The sequence below is a fragment of the Carassius auratus genome, unplaced genomic scaffold (genome assembly GCF_003368295.1).
Source record: "Carassius auratus strain Wakin unplaced genomic scaffold, ASM336829v1 scaf_tig00215878, whole genome shotgun sequence".
Taxonomy (NCBI): domain Eukaryota; kingdom Metazoa; phylum Chordata; class Actinopteri; order Cypriniformes; family Cyprinidae; genus Carassius; species Carassius auratus.
The window spans coordinates 625,364-641,692 of record NW_020528288.1 but is presented as its reverse complement, the minus strand read 5'-3'; the positions used below and the strand labels follow the sequence as shown (position 1 = coordinate 641,692).

The following is a 16,329-nucleotide window of genomic DNA, read 5'->3' as shown; positions in this document are numbered from 1 at the left end:
GAAACTGTCGCCCTCTTGTGGTTTTCCCAAAAACACGTTCATTAATGCACTGAACGTGAATAAAACGTGCTGGGAGGCATCACAGTAAATTGTGATTGTGTTACTAACACTAATACTAAAGCTAACATTAACACATTCTAAACACCCTTCATCCAAACCACCCTTTATTAATCATAATAACAGAAGATCATGATTAAGTACATGGTAAAGGTCAAAGAACGCAGCTCACCTTACTAGAAAAAACGGTTACATGAATAACTAAACAATTATTTTTTTTTTATTATATTTATAAAATATGATCTATACAACAACAAAACGACAATAATAATGACAACAACAACAACAACAACAACAACAACAACAATAATAATAATAATAATAATAATAATAATACAATTCCTTGTAAAATTAAAAAATCATTTTAATTCAGCTATAATTAATATAATGGATATTGTTCCTCCCCGTGAATCCCTGAATCCGTCTCCGTGATTTCCGTGTTTCCATCCACATCTCTATTCGCGTCTCTGCTCGCCAGCGCTCAGTTTGGGTCTGTGAAGGTTGATGATTGGTTGATGGAGATGAGAGTCTGGAGGCTCGCGCTTCATACCCGTGTCCGTGTGTTTACACTCAGTACTCCAGACACAGAAGAGCGGCAGCGTCTTGATTATGGCGCTCCACAGATAACAGCGGAGACCACACAACTATGGCATTATAATTTAACGCTTGCGGACAACTTTTTCTACTCGTCCCAACAGGAATAAAGCTGTCAAATAATTTTGTTTTCGACTTGTTAACGGAAAATCCAGTTGTTTTCAAACAGTACCAGAGAAAACGCATTCGCTGCTTCAGTGGAGTTGTGAATGAGATGAACTTTACGCAGGTTGTTGGCTATTTTGTGTCTCACTACGGAGGGAGACTGCAATGTGCATGACTGAACATTTTCTGTAACTGTAATTCAAAATTTGTCGCTTCGCGATTTGGGTTATTATTATAAACCACGGTGCGATCTTTTGTGAGTTTGTGAAGTTTAAGGAAAACCCCGCCTCCACGTTTTACACTCTGTTTGGAGTGTCCTTCTCAGAGGATTCAGCGAGAGTTCAGCCGACTGGAGCGAGAGCACCTGGGGGGCGTTTGGCAGTAGCGTGACCGGGTGAAGATGCTCTCAGCGTGGACACACCGCGACCAAACTCCCGCTTCCCTGCTCGGTTTAGTTCTACTCTGCGCAACCTTTGTGATCCACGCAGGTACGAGCCATTTTAATAAGAACATATTAACATGCACAGTGTACGTATTAATAATAAACCACTTCCTTATACTTTCGGTCTGAAACATACGAGAGAGTAGAGGAGTGGAATTAATTTTCTAATCACGCGCACTCACGTATAGGCTACACACCCAAAACACAGATAAGTTTAGAGATAACGAGGTCGTCGAGCAGGATTTGTGTTTCTCAACATTTGTCGACTATCAAGACCATTAAGTGATGCCTTGTTTTACACATCAGCAGATGACTCACTGATCCTTTATAAAGAAAGCAAGCTACTTTTTCTGGCCTGCTTTTTAAAAAATTGCATAGAAGCTTCTGCAACCTTTTACAAGAGATAGAAGCATTAATAGAGGGATTATGGGGGAAAATATATTGAATAATGTTTTTGTTGATCCACTTTACTAAATGTCTTTATGCATTATCACTGAAATATAACAGGTGGCACTGTTCATTTGAAATAGTAAACCCTGTATAAAACCCTATCTATCTATCTATCTATCTATCTATCTATCTATCTATCTATCTATCTATCTATCTATCTATCTATCTATCTATCTATCTATCTATCTACCTACCTATCTATCTATCTATCTATGCCGTGATATAGATAACTAAGAACCAGATGAAGGGATGTGACTCTCTCTCTTTCTCTGTCTCTCTCTGCCTTCAGAGAGGAATATTCAGTTGATCTCCTCTCTTTCTGCTTGCCATGCTGAGCTTCCAAGCAGCGGATAAAAAGCAGAACCCCTGGTGTTCTTGGAGTAATTAAGGTTTAGCTCAATGCCTTCCTGGCTCCTGAAAGACAGAAAAAATAAACCTTGTAAAAAAGAAAACAACATCTGAAGAAAAGCAGAGATAGAGAGTTCTGAATTAAAATGTCTTCCTCTCTGGTATTTTACTTTTCCGATTGATGTAGTTTAGGGTTACTTTAAGCACATGCTCTTGATTAAGCGGTGGCGGAAGTTCCTCTGAAGATGTTTTTAAAGCTTAATTTTGTGGAGTAATGAATTTTGCTGAAAGTAGCTCAATTTTGTTTTCATTTGTAATCGGTAATGTGGTCTGAAGTTCATTCGGTTTAAGTACTTTTTACAGAAGAATTTGGAAGAAACAGTGTTGAATTGGCAGCAATGATCATATAGGGATTCCTTTGAAAATGACCTAATATAAATAACCAAACCATTCACTGACATATTTAAAAAGTTCTTGTCTGATTATTATTTGTCATACAAAGGAGAAATATTCATGAGTAGATGTTTTTTTTTCATGTTTTTGTTTCTGTATGAAGGCTAGCATACCTTCTGTCTGACCTTAAAAGTGACGGGAAGCAATGAAGCGTCGAAGAAATCTCTCTCCCTCTCTGCGCTCTGGCCACATACTGTATGTAATCAGAAGTGCACATTCTAAGGGTTTGGCTGATTGGTTTTCCAATGGAAAAGAGAAATCGGAAAGAAAAAGGACAGGTTGATTTAACGTCAGATTTGGAGACGGATGTGAACTGCAGTTTAATTGTCCTTGCCCTTGATCTACCAGCAGCGGAGACCATTTTAGAAAACATGCTTATTTGGACATCAGGTTTTTAATATAGACTAGATCAGGCCTAGTTGTCACACAGGGAAGTTGTCTAAAAAATTTAACTGAAAAGGTGAAAAAAGTGTTTTGAGGATATGTGTAGGAACAAGTTGTTTTAAATGTTCTAAATTAATCATCATGAGACAACATGCCATGTTATTGGATTTGTGTTTAGCAAACTATTTTTTTTTCCTTTGGGCAATAAATATTGAAAGTATTCAGCTGCTTTTTTGTAGTCAAGAAATAACTAGATAAACCCACTCAAAGAATTATTCATTGTAGTGTATAAAAAAGTGACAACTTGCCCTGATCTCACCTATACAGTATGTGAGAAACTGCTTCTGCATACATTTAGCGTCTAGATTTTACAGACAGAAGTACTCCAAGCCTGTCTCTCGTTGAGACGGAGATGTCAGCGCATATTTCATATCATCCATAAAACATCAGACTCAAGATGGATAACGTTTATCTTCTCTCTCATTCTGTCCAGTCCTGTATTCTTCCTCTGCCCCTCCTGTCTGTCTGTATTGTGGATGTGCTGAGCTCAGATTTCCTGTATGGTATAGCTCTCTCAGTGTTGACATACACATTCATTACCCAGACTGCCAGGAACCCACTTCTGGCTCCTTTGCCCAATCAGCTTTTCTCCTCCCTGTTTGTTTGTGTGTCTATGCATGTGTGTTTGTTTGGCAGAACGTCCCTGTATACACTCTTGAGCTGGATCGAGACGGCAGACGTGTGCTGTTGTATACGCAATGGAGTCGCACTGTCTGGATTCACGTGCAGTCGTGCACGGGTTGTGTGTTTTGGGAGCTGGAGAAGATTCCACTCTCGAGACTACGCTGAATAACACCTAAACTTCTGATTCGTATTGTTTGGACAGTTTCAAGAGGATTAAGTTCAGGCCTAGTGAAAAGTGGGCGGATGTAGGTCAAGCTGAAGTGCCTAAGGTCAAGATGGAGTAGGGAGGTGTCCTCTTGCTTGCCTATCATGTTCAGAGAGCATAACATGTCGGATCCCCCCCATTCAAGGCTGCCGGAATTCTCTGCCGGTAGTCCAGGGCATGGGGGGATAATTGGTTATGTCTGAGAATAGGTCAACTGTGGTTGAGTTTGCTTGCTGTGAAAGGTAAGATTCATGTTGTTAAATTCGGTCATGAATGCAAAATCTACAAAAGGCATAGAGAAGAAAACTTAGGTAGGAAGAGAACCAGCTTGTAATTAGGTCTAGAGGAAGGGAAATGCGAAGGAAGGAATGCATGGATCGGTGAGAGGTCTGGCAGAGATCTGAACCGCCAGTCTTGTGGTGTGCATTAGCTTTATGGCCGCTGTGGGAGGCAGAGAGAGGGGTGAGGAGAGGGCACTGGAGGAGATTGCTGGTTTTCAACTCACCCCCAAACTGTATTATTCATCACTGTAAAGTGGCCCTCTTTAATATTTTAAAGCAGTTTATGGTTGTGCGTGTGATCTGTTTATGATGCAATGGATTTCTGAAGTGGTGTTGGACATGTTTCGTCTGTGCAGGCAGGTGTGAGAGGGGTGGTACAGAAACTTGTTGAGGGTTGTTAGTAACACTTCATTATCGCCTAACTGAATTACATGCTGAATTGTCAGATTATTATTATTATTTTTTAAACATTTATTTCAGCCGGTATTTGATATATACTAACTTTTATTCTGCAAGGGTGCATTACATTTATCAGAAGTGACAGTAAAGGCATTTATAATGTTACAAAACATATCAAGCCTCACAACTGTTTCGAGCATGGCTAACCATAAGAGATGTTTCTTGAGCACCAAATATCATATTAGAATGATTTCTGAAGGATCATGTAAGACTGAAAACTGACATAATGACTGCTGAATATTTAGCACTGCCATCATAGGAATAAATAACTTTTTAAATTTGTTTATATATTTTAAAAATAGAAAACTGTTATTTTACATTGCATTACATTATGTTTATTTTTTAATTAAAAAAATGTAGCCTTGGTGTGCATAAGAGACTTTTCTGGAAAAGAATCTTACTGACCTCAAACTTAAGTTTGTGTGTATAAAGTATATATATATATATATATATATATATATATATATATATATATATATATATATATATATATATATATATATATATATATATATATATATATATATATATTGTAATCTTCATTTTGATTATTTACTCATAGGGACATAGAGAGTGGGTGTATTTTGTTGTTTATCTACCTTAACATTAAAATAGATATGTTTTTTTTTTCTTTTATGTGGATATGTGTGTGTGAAGTATGGAGTGCAGCTGTATTCATACTTAAGAGTAAAAAGCAGTGATAAAGAAAAAGCCTGAGAGATATCATCGAGAGATGTAGATCGAAGAAGCATAGGGATTGCCTTTTAAATAGACTTTATTAAAAAAAGAGGGTGAGAGTGGAAAGTCAGGAGTCAGAAGCATTGGCATTCAAGCATCATTAAGTCCCTGGCACAGACTGAGAGAAGAAGACAGCGACAGGACGAGAGAAGGAGGGAGAGTGAGGGACAGCGACAGAGAGGAGCGAGTGATGAGCAGATCGTTGAGTGGAGAAGTTTTTATTTAAGGTTCTTATCGATGCCTAGAGCTATCTATATTAATGGTGGACATTTTTAATGCTTTGCCAATACTGTGCATGTACAATATCATAAATCTGGAACAAACAGGAAAGGGAGTGTGTGGGAGCGGAAGGACACTAGACTAAAAAGATTTATTGCACATCTCTCTGCAATACTGCTTCTGATTGGTCCATTGCTATATTCATCGTTTTTTTATTTTTATTTATGTGTAATGAAGATTCAATTATTAATTTCACTGTTGCTCATGCAACTTTCATATCTGCCAATGACTTCGCTGTCATTGTCTTTTAATGCCAGAATAGCTGACTATAGTAAAAATCACTTTTGGCAGACTTTTAGCATATATATGGTGGGCATAAATTCTGCTAAGCTCAGAAGAAAATAGAAGTAGAAAATACTGTTTATAAAAAAAACCCACAAATAGCTGAATAAGAGATTATTTAAAATTAAGAAGGAATTTGTTTTGGCTTACTAGTCCATATAAATATGTATTGCACATGAATAAAATATGCAATTGAATTTTCTTATAGTGTTCACCTTGCTGCTAGGCTGATTTTTTTTTTTTTTACTTTGTAATTTACTAAAAGCTTTATTCTAATTTAAGTTAATATTTAATTTCAGCTCAAATCAATATTTAATATGGGTGTATTTGTTTATTTATATATTTGGTAAGTAGTCTTTGTACTACCTTACAAAATAACCATGGTTTTATTACAGTAAAAGTGTATCAAACTTTTTTTGGGGGGTGGGGGGGATTGATTGTCACAGTTTTACTACACATACTATGTGAGTTATAGCAGAAAGACTGACTTCAAGGATACATGAACAAGAAGAACAGAGAATCTGTTCAGAGAGTGTTGTGGGGGAACATTGTGTGTAAAGCAATGGGTGGATGATGGGAAAGCAAAGAAAGAGACTTAATGAAGTCAAAGCGAGGAGTGGATAGCTGAATGAGAATACAAGAGAGAGAGAGAGACTCTTCACCCCTCCCTGGTTTACGGCAGCTGGGTGGTGGTGGTGGGTCGGAGGGGCGGAGAGTGACAGGGTCCGTAGAAGAATGACTCGGTGGGGTGGCTTTGTGGCGGGCTGAATAGAGAACTGAATGGGGCTCTTTTCTGCCACCGTGTGTGGGGTGTTTGTGGGGTGAAGGGCGATGGGGAGGAGGGGTCAGTGTACTCGCAACTCCTTTAGGCACTGAGAGAGTGACTGACGGTGTATGTTTGCGTTTCCTGTCCCGGCTTTCCATTCTTAGTCACACTTGTTTTTCAGTTCTCCCGAACAATGAGCCGTCATGTTTGAGTTTAAAGTCGTAGGGCTTTACTGTACATGTGACCAAGTCTTTCATCTTCTTCTTTTTAATGCCAGCCAGTCGACTCCAAGCTTCACACTTCCCTTGTAGGAGACTCCTGAATATTTCACAATGAGCCAGACCTGCAGCCGAGGCTCATGCCAAGCCAACAGTGTCTTTGGCGGACAGCCTTTCCCCAGGCTGCTGTGTCTGGCAAGGTCCAGCTATGGCTGCATACAGTAGCATCCATTCCAAACCCAACTGCATGACAGACATCTAGAAGTGTCAGTCGCTCGCTCTCAGGGTTTGCTTTGAGTTGCTGGCTAGAGAAACGATACTCCTCGTTTTGATTGATAGATGGATGTGACTTGTAAAGTTGGTCTTTTTTTCTCTCTAAGCCTCTCTTCTGAGTCAGACTGGCAAACCGATGGCTTGCATCAGGATCTTGAAAGTAATATGTGAAAGTTAAAAGAGTTATGAAAATGAATGAAGGAATGAAGAGCCTTCAGCTCAGACCCCCTGATGGTGCTGGTGGGGGTTTGGGTAGCATGTCAGATTCCTTTCGGCAGGGGTCTGGAAGCGGTGGTGCCAGGGCCACGTGAATAGTTCTCCTGCAGTCCACCTGCCTTTGTGCTTTCTGCCTTGAAAGAGAGACTTTCTGAGGCCATGGAGATTTCCCTCATCTTCTTAGCCTTCAAAGGAAGTTCAACCCGGTCCATGCCTGAAGATTAGACCACAGCCAACCTGTGGTTTATGCCCAAGTGTGACGCTATGGTTTTGTTTCTGTATCTCATACAGAGACAAAATATGGCATCTCTTTCCAATATTTGATTGTTTTTGTTGTCAAACACCTTTCTCTTGTTCTTTTTAGTAGTTCATTCATCTCCTATCCACTCCCTCATGTGCTCCCATTTGTTCTGGTTCCTTTATTGTGAGGGGAGTTTGCATTCCCTTTTCGAAAGCTGGTGTGGAGAATCCTATCATTTTTGTGATTTGAAGGCAGATCTAAAATTCGTGACGAAAAATATGTGCAAACTGTAATGAAAAAGAGATCAGTTAATTACTCACTATCCGCGCTGAAGTTGTAATCGTTCGCCAGCTTAAGTGAAACAAAACACGCCACATTGCACGTCACATTACATGTCACATCGTAATGTCACGTGTCTTTACGGGATGTGTGTGTGGATGTGTGTGAAGATTTGAACAGAAAATCACTTGCAGTGTGAATGAACCACAATTATACGATACCGGGACAAATCCCGGGACACAATATCCATGTGTTTTCAGGAATTTCTGTGTGAAAGAGGCTTTAGTTTAACGCCTATTAAGACTCCCATCTGCCCCAGGGGTGGAGGAGATCTCTTGGGGTTTTTATTAGGGTTCTGCCATGGTTTGCATGCTACAGGGGGCCTCTTGGGAGGGATGTGGCCTGTCTTATCCGAGAACACACACATGCTTGCTCACCGGCTGGTTTTCAATGTCGAAGTGCTGGAACGAAACGTCCCCTGTGTGTGTGGCGTGCTGGTAAAGGCAGTCTGATGGTGTGTGACCAAAGAGTAATGTCCTCTTGTGGCGTCGCTGTAGCTTTCTTTGTGCCAGATGTAGAAGGCCACACACAATGTGCTTTTGTAATAAAGCAACCCTGACTCTGCCTGACTTGGAAATGAGAATGTTTGAGAGTGTATGACACCCGAGAGAAGTGTATAAATGTTAATAAATATATCCAGTCTAGAGGTTCACAGGGAAAGCAATGCAGTAAATGTTTTATCCACTGGAGCTGTTGTGTAGAATTTGACCTTTACAAATGAACCCAATGAAAGGCACTCTTTACACATCTAAAGCAGGTCATGTCTAGTCAAGGAGGCCCAGTTCCACAGTCAACGCCCTTGGGATGAGTGTCATGGATTTTGGCTGCACCCTGACTGCTGGGCTTGTTCTGGAAAAAGCAAAATAGTGATGCTTAATCCCTATGGAGTATGTGTTTTTGCCGCTTCCACACCCTCTGGCCCGACTCCCAGACTCTGGTGATGCGTCCCCACCGACAAGGTTCTGGAGCCATTTAATGTTTTTAAATGCAGAAAAGGGTTAATCGGAAAAAGTTGGTTCTGTGATTCCCTGTGAAATCTGCTTTTAGGGGTGGGGTACTTTCAGTCGTACACCAAGTAAAGTTTTACTTGTAATAGTTATAGTGACTACTTCTGGAAGCTGTTTGAAGTGGGAATGCAGAGGTGCAATGCACGCTTATTTTACAGACATCATACACAAAGGCTTCAGACACTTTTTTTTTTTGAGCAGTCTCTTCCATTTAAAAAAGCGTATGATTGCATAAAGACAGTGAACTAAAAAACTTTTTAGGGCTGAGTAAATATAAAGATTTTTTTTCTTCTTCAAATAATCACAGTTTTCATTGGAATAGTATGAAGCGTGTATTGAATTTGATGCAGTAAAACTACAGTATACCAGCCACATAACGGTGAGAAACATTTTTTTTTTTTTACTTGTTCTAATGGGCTGCTGGCAAAAACAAACAAAACTGAAAATGTCTAAAACCAGTTCTTTTTAGTGAATTAAAAAAACATCACAACCCGCTTGATTCCGAACGAATGACTCTTACAATACGTTTATTTTAAGGAATAGTTAAAAAAAATACAAATTACTGATTTGAATGAGTCTCATACACAAATGGGTTTTATAATGGAAATATATTCAATTAATCTCCAAATTACTTTAGATGTTTAAATATGTTCTCAAATCTTTTAGTTAGCCGGTTAAGTAGTAGCATAGCAAGTTCAGACACAAGAATGGTTTAAAAATGTGAGCGGTAGCTGAACCTGACAGGTTGTGGGTGATGGGATGAGTGCGAAAGAGCAATTGGAGAGTGAAGTGAAGCAGAGGGGGTCTTAAACTACTAACTGGGGTTCACAGCAAGGCCATTTTCACAAGGCCTGTCAATCAGGTGTGTTTTCACACACCTCACTTGTGCAAACTCAACAAGCTTCACTTTGACACTTTACCTTAATCTAGATTGGCATCTTCGCACTTATTGCTAGTGCAATGTTTGGATTTTCTGCGTTCACTTGTTTTTTTTTTACTTATGCCCCCTCTTCAGTTCCCCAAGCCTCTTACCCACTGATGGACAGATGGATGGCACGGCCGACCTCACTCTCACCTTTCTGCTCACTCAGCTCCGCTTCACCTCTCTAATATGGCTACTTGCAGACCCTGATACTTTGCGGAGACATCTCATAAAAGCTGTCACGGCCGACACTTTCCCAATCCCCGCCTGCTCATCCATCCATTCACAGTGAGCACTGTCCTTAAGTGTGTAAATCACAGCAATGGGGTTGACTAGCACCCTATCACAGTGTGGCTCATGTTTACAAGGATTAAGGAAACAGATGGACGGCCATGCTGACTGGTGTGGCTTCATTAACTCCCTGCGCGACCGTTCTAAACTCTGCCGCCCCTGCACGTCTCGCTCCGGAGCGCTCCGTACAGAGCCCAGCCAGACCTGAGGTCTGTGGGGAGGGGGAGCAGGATTGCACTCATGAAGGCTGTGAAGATGTTTATCGATCTGAAAGCTGAGATGTGGGCAGGGTGTTTCTCTTTGATTGATTAATGTTGAAGTGAAGCAGTGGGACTTTCTTTAAGAATGATTTCTGACATCATGTTGTCAGACCATCGGTGGGAGAGTGTTTTTTTTTTCTATCCCACTACAGTTCAGTATATGACGGTTCTTAAGGTTTTTATGGCTGTATTTGACTTGACTGAGATTAAGCTTAATAATAATAACAAACATGATTTAAAATGTACATCAGGACTGATAGGAGTTATTTTTATTATTTGACCACACATTTGTCAAGATCCAAAGTGTTTCTTTCTGATTTTTGTTGTGAATGCATGATATTTAAGAGCAACATTGTTTATTGAATGGTTTTAGATAATACATATTTACATTTTTAATTTTTTAATGTTTATGCTAATTTTTCCAATTTTATATATAAACAACCATTGCCATTGTCTTACGCTTAAAGTTAACCTTTTAAAACATGAATTTAGTTACATAGAAAAGTGTAATCTTCTGCAGGTATTAAAATGAATCTCAGTATCTGATAGTTTACTACATTATTGCAGCATTTAAAACTGAAAATAAAATGAAATTTACATTTTAAAATTTTTATAAAAAATGTTCTTTAAGTCATATGATGCTATTTAAATTTTCCTTTCTCTTTGGAGTGTTAAAAGATCTGTAAAGTTTCAAAGACTAAAGTCTCAAAGCCAAAGAGATATTGTTTATAAAAGTTATATATATATATATATATATATATATATATATATATATATATATATATATATATATATATATATATGTGTGTGTGTTTTTGTGTGTGTGTATGTGTATATATATATATATATATATATATATATATATATATATTAGGGGTGTAACGATACGCGTATTCGTATTGAACCGTTCGGTACGACGCTTTCGGTTCGGTACGCGGTACGCATTATGTATACCGAACGGTTCGTTGGAGTATTTAATTATATTTGAAAAAAAAAAAAAAAAGAGAGAGAGAGAAATATAATGATATGCGTTCAACAAGGTAGCCCAATAACCCAAACAACGTAACAGGCAACGCCCCTGACACTCCCGAAGAAGAAAAAAACACCATCTTATATGTTTATGTTAGGCTACTCAGCAGGCGCTCGCTCACTCAGTACGCGCTGAAGGCTCGTTGCAAAATAGCCAATGCGTTTAACAGACTAGAAATGAGAAGATCCTCCAATAACCAACAGGTCTGGTGTTTGGGTGCACTTTGGATTCCCTTTAAGCTATAATGGTGATGGCAAGAGAGTGGTTTCCTTTCCAAAGCGCTCGGGCAGAAGCGCTCATGAGGCGTCTGTCTTTGCTAAGCAACAATGACGTGCTCTCTCCATGAGACGCGGAAATTTCAGCGAAGGATAAATGGATTTGCAGCTCTAAAAATCGCTTGCAGTAGCTCTGCTACTAAATTTATTTCAAAATTGCAATCCATATACAACTATGATCAGCTGATCCTTCATCTTGGCTGAGCTCTCAACGTTGTTACGGGTAAGGATGAAGCTGATTGGTTGGTTCTTGTCACATGACCCGCGGTGCGCTTGCGGCATTCTGAAAAGTTGAGATGTTTTTACATTTTGCTGTATCTAAAACGTATCGAACCGAACCGAACCGAACCGTGACATCAGTGTATCGTATCGAACCGAACCGTGAATTTTGTGAACCGTTACACCCCTAATATATATATATATATATATATATATATATATATATATATATATACACATATACATATATACACATATACATATATACACATATACATATATACACATATACATATATACACATATACATATATATACATATATACATATATATATATATACATATATATATATATATATACATATATACATATATATATATATACATATATACATATATATATACATATATACATATATATATATATATATATATACATATATACATATATATATATATATATATATATATATATATATTAGTGCTGTCAAAATTAGCGCGTTAACGCATTCGATTAATTTGAAATATTTAACGCGTTAAAAAAAAATAACGCAATTAACGCGGTTGCAGTTTTTTTTATTTCCAGTTGTGGCCTATGTGTGTTCAACGTGCAAAGAGATATGGATAAGACCAAGGAAGGACTTTTAGATGGAAAGTTTCAGTATAAAACTCTGCCGGATTACTCTTCAGTCTGCCACAAGAAACATTACTCTTCGTTTAGTCTGCCACAAGAAACAGCAACATTAAAATCATGAACTCAAATGTCATTGTTTAAAAAAAAAAAAAAAACAATGACTGTAACAGTGCGTAAATCAGACCTTTCTGTAACGCTAACGTTAATAAGCTTAAACGAAAATAACGAAATAATTGTGTAGCGGAGTATTTTTTGTACACAGTGCCGCGAACTGTCAATCACTCCTGTGCGCGTGCTTCGCTGTCCTCCTCAGCTGCAGCAACTTGCGCTCTCTCTCTTCATCAAGCTTTAAAACAAAAAGGGGACAAAAAGATCATATTGTCTTTGTGCATAGGCTATAGATTAATTAGATAAATGAATATCTAAATTTGTGCCTTGCCGTCTACGGTATTTTTTTTAGAACTTAGAAAAAAGATGCTGCAGCCAATGAACAGCCAGCGGGGGCTGCAGGACGACTCAACCTCCGCAGACAGTTTTTAATGTTTATCAGACAATAAATACTCAAGATTTTGCTTTAGTATAACTCACAACGAGTTGTTGACACTTAACAGTGGGAAAAGCGAAACATGCGCTATTCACTTGTATAACTTAATGGTGTATGGGTAATGTAGTTTCTGCTCTGGGTGGGATGAATTAGGAAGCTTGCATTGTGAAGGGCGCTCTGAAAATCGGCAGTGCAGGTAAAAGATTAAAACCTCTATTAAAACAGATGTCCAAGTGAGCGTACCGGTACGCTACAAGCACGTTCTGGGCGCACGGAGAGGTGGCGGTACGCTCAAGAGCTATATTTGGAAGTGGCGGTACTGAGTACTGGTGCATACCAGCCCACTTAAAGCACTGCCAATGACTATACTTTGGAATTTTTTTGCAGTCCACTTAGAATTCAACATGGAAATCGTTTTTGTTTTTTATTGGCATTGATTGTTTTGAAATTCAAATGGTACTTACATGCCTTTGTTTTTATTTCTGTAATAAATATGGCTTTCAAGCCAACAGTTAATTTGGAGGATATTGATGGTTTATTGCAGGTATGTTGTTTACATGAGAAAATCTGTGTTACAAGTTAAACAAAAATTCCAATAAACAATCATATTTTGAATTTAAATAGTTTCTTTGTCTTGAGTTTACATTAATTATTTACATTTACATTTACATATCCAAAAAGTTTCAGTCTTTTAATTTAAAAAATTGTGCGATTAATTAGTTAATTTTTTTTAATCGATTGACAGCACTAATATATATATATAATCACTTACGCAAATTTTGAGCAGTGTAGAGTAGCGCTTGTTGTTTGTCGTTTCTCTGATCACAAATGCAGATATGGTTTTATGTTTATGTGGCGCCATACGCAATGCGTAAAAAGACAGTATAAGCCATTATAATCAGTAATTATATTCCCATTGGACGAAACCAATGCCTCTTTTGTAATGGGTTTTATTTTGTCGTCGAACTGGGACACACGGCATCACAGTATGTTAAGGGGGCGTAACATTTCCATCACACGCTTGAGGCATTCAGCCAATCACAACGCACTGGATAACTGGCCAATCGGCGTACACCTCGCTTTTCAGACCGATGAGCTTTGTAAAAATTTTACCTTAAAATTACACAAAATAATGTTATTTTTAGCAATTTCATATAACCCATTTAAAGAATTCAATCATGAAAGATATCTAAGTAGTTATGGAAAATACAATTCAGTTTGAAATAATCAGATACTAATAAACAGATAATTATTTTCATGTTATGACCGAAAACTGATAAATGGCTAATATTAATATCTTGATCAAATTAATTAAATAACTAAATAAAGATACTACAATTACAACATTATAACATACAGTATGGAAAATTAGATTTTTATTATGACATTATATGAAGATTACATTTAACAGTGTGTATTAAATTATTTGCGTTTTTAGAGATAAACTTCAAGTGTGATAATGGGTGCCTAAAAATTTAAAAACAGGGGATATTAGAATTAACAATTAAATATCCATTAGCAAGCAGTTGAGAACAATAAATAAAAAAATGACATTGGCTGTTTTGAGAATGAATTTTGTTTCTAGCACTGAAGATGACACAATAAATTTGTCTTTTACTACAGAATGAGAGAGCTGAAATCAGTTACACTTCATAAGATTCTCATTCGTTCTATAGCAGGAAAAAACAGTCTTCTATCTGTACCTTCTCTACTGTAAGCCACGTAGAGTGCAGTTAAGCCTCAAAGCCTAACCTTTTGTGCCAGCGCACAAGGTTAACCTAAACCTCCAAACCCTCTTCCTTTGTCTGAAGTGTAGCATTTTAACATTAAACGACCAAACATTGAATCTTAATAGCTGACTTGAGCAGGGACAAACAGACAACCAGCAGCCCATGGGATAGAGAGGTTTGACAGAAGATGCTTTTGGAAGGACAGGCTCACAGGAAGTCTTTGTGTGTATTCTCCGGTCTGTCAGGAGAGATGTAAGAGCTGTACCCTACAGTATGTCACTCAGGGGTTGACAGGTGGTGGAAGAAACAAACTGGCATGAAAGACTAACTTCTGTTCTGGGGTCAGAGAATACTTTTGGTGGAGGTCTTTATGTTGCCATCTGTCCAGAACAGGGATTTGGGCACAACAAAAGCTCTACGGGGATCTGCAAGGGTAAACGTATTCCCAGGCATTTAAACTTTTTAAACTTTTTCCTATTAACAGATTTTATTTTATTCACTAATATTGATCAATTAATTCATCTATATTTTTGTTTATATTTTGTTTTAATTTGAGGTGTCATCACTGTAATACCTTCTTCTAGTCTCTCATAATCACTTATAAATACACCATTTGTCCCTTTTAATTTTTTATTTCCAGAATAAATTGAAGGTGAAATGGTGGAGAAAAGAAGGCACATGAAGCCTATCTCGCAGTCATTTGCTGCTTACATCTTCTGCTGTCAGCAGCAAATAACGATTATGTTGTTGTGCACACGCTCTTGCTATTAAGTGCAAGAACGCTTTTGTTTCATTGATTTAAATTACCAAGTGTTACTGAAAGCAAGTCTTTGTTAGTTGATGTGTCCACCCTTGTCTCATACGCTTGCATACATCTGCGTTTAAGCATTTATTTGTTTGTGCACGTGTTTACATTGAGTGACCGTTATACAGTGGTGTGGAGTGTGTAAATCTGGACGCTTAAGCGCCACAGATATGTCTCGAAGACACAGACGCATTGGAAAACATGACCTACAATCGACTGGAGACAGTCAGATAGAAATGGTGGGAACAAGGATGAATAGGACATATTGAAACAAACCCACCTGCCCTCTTTTCCTCTTCCCTCAGCGAGAGGGCCAATTACATGACTATGTCTTACCTGTCTTTCATCTAGTGAGGGGAGCAGTGTTGAAATGACGGCCCTCTTGCATGTAATTATACAGAGACGTCCTGGATAAGGGTGTCTGTCGCACCCTGTGACAGAGATACAGCCTTAAATACCTCTGAAGGACATAAAAAGAGTCGTCTGACTCTTTGATCAATTCGAACCTTGAGGCTTCTTCTGTTTCTTGAAGAGGCTCTTTTTCAATCTGATTTGGTGATTTGTCAGAAACATTAACACTAATTATTATTCCGTAATGTGGTTCTGTTTCTGTTACAGAATGTCTGATGTGTGAAATAGGCTTCTCAAAAATGAAGGACAACTCCAAAAGAGGCCCAAGTTAATCAAATATGCAATGGCAGTGTGGTTTCGTAGCTTAGTATTAATCTAATTTGATTAAAATATTTGTTTGTGAACTGTTTTTAGTACTCCAAAAATGTGAGATTTTCTATTTTCAG

The 16,329-nt window shown here is 38.1% G+C and overlaps 1 protein-coding gene across 5 annotated transcripts in view; it reads left to right on the top strand.

Annotated features, from left to right (window-relative positions):
* Positions 1 to 586: 586 nt before the first annotated feature.
* Positions 587 to 16,329, top strand: part of unc5b (unc-5 netrin receptor B) — a 54,021-nt gene continuing 38,278 nt past the window's right edge. For all 5 annotated transcript variants that reach the window (XM_026261511.1, XM_026261510.1, XM_026261509.1 and 2 more), the window contains exon 1: positions 587 to 1,244. In XM_026261511.1, the coding sequence (XP_026117296.1) occupies positions 1,157 to 1,244 (88 nt within the window). In that variant the 5' untranslated portion in view covers positions 587 to 1,156. The remainder of the gene's footprint in view (positions 1,245 to 16,329) is intronic.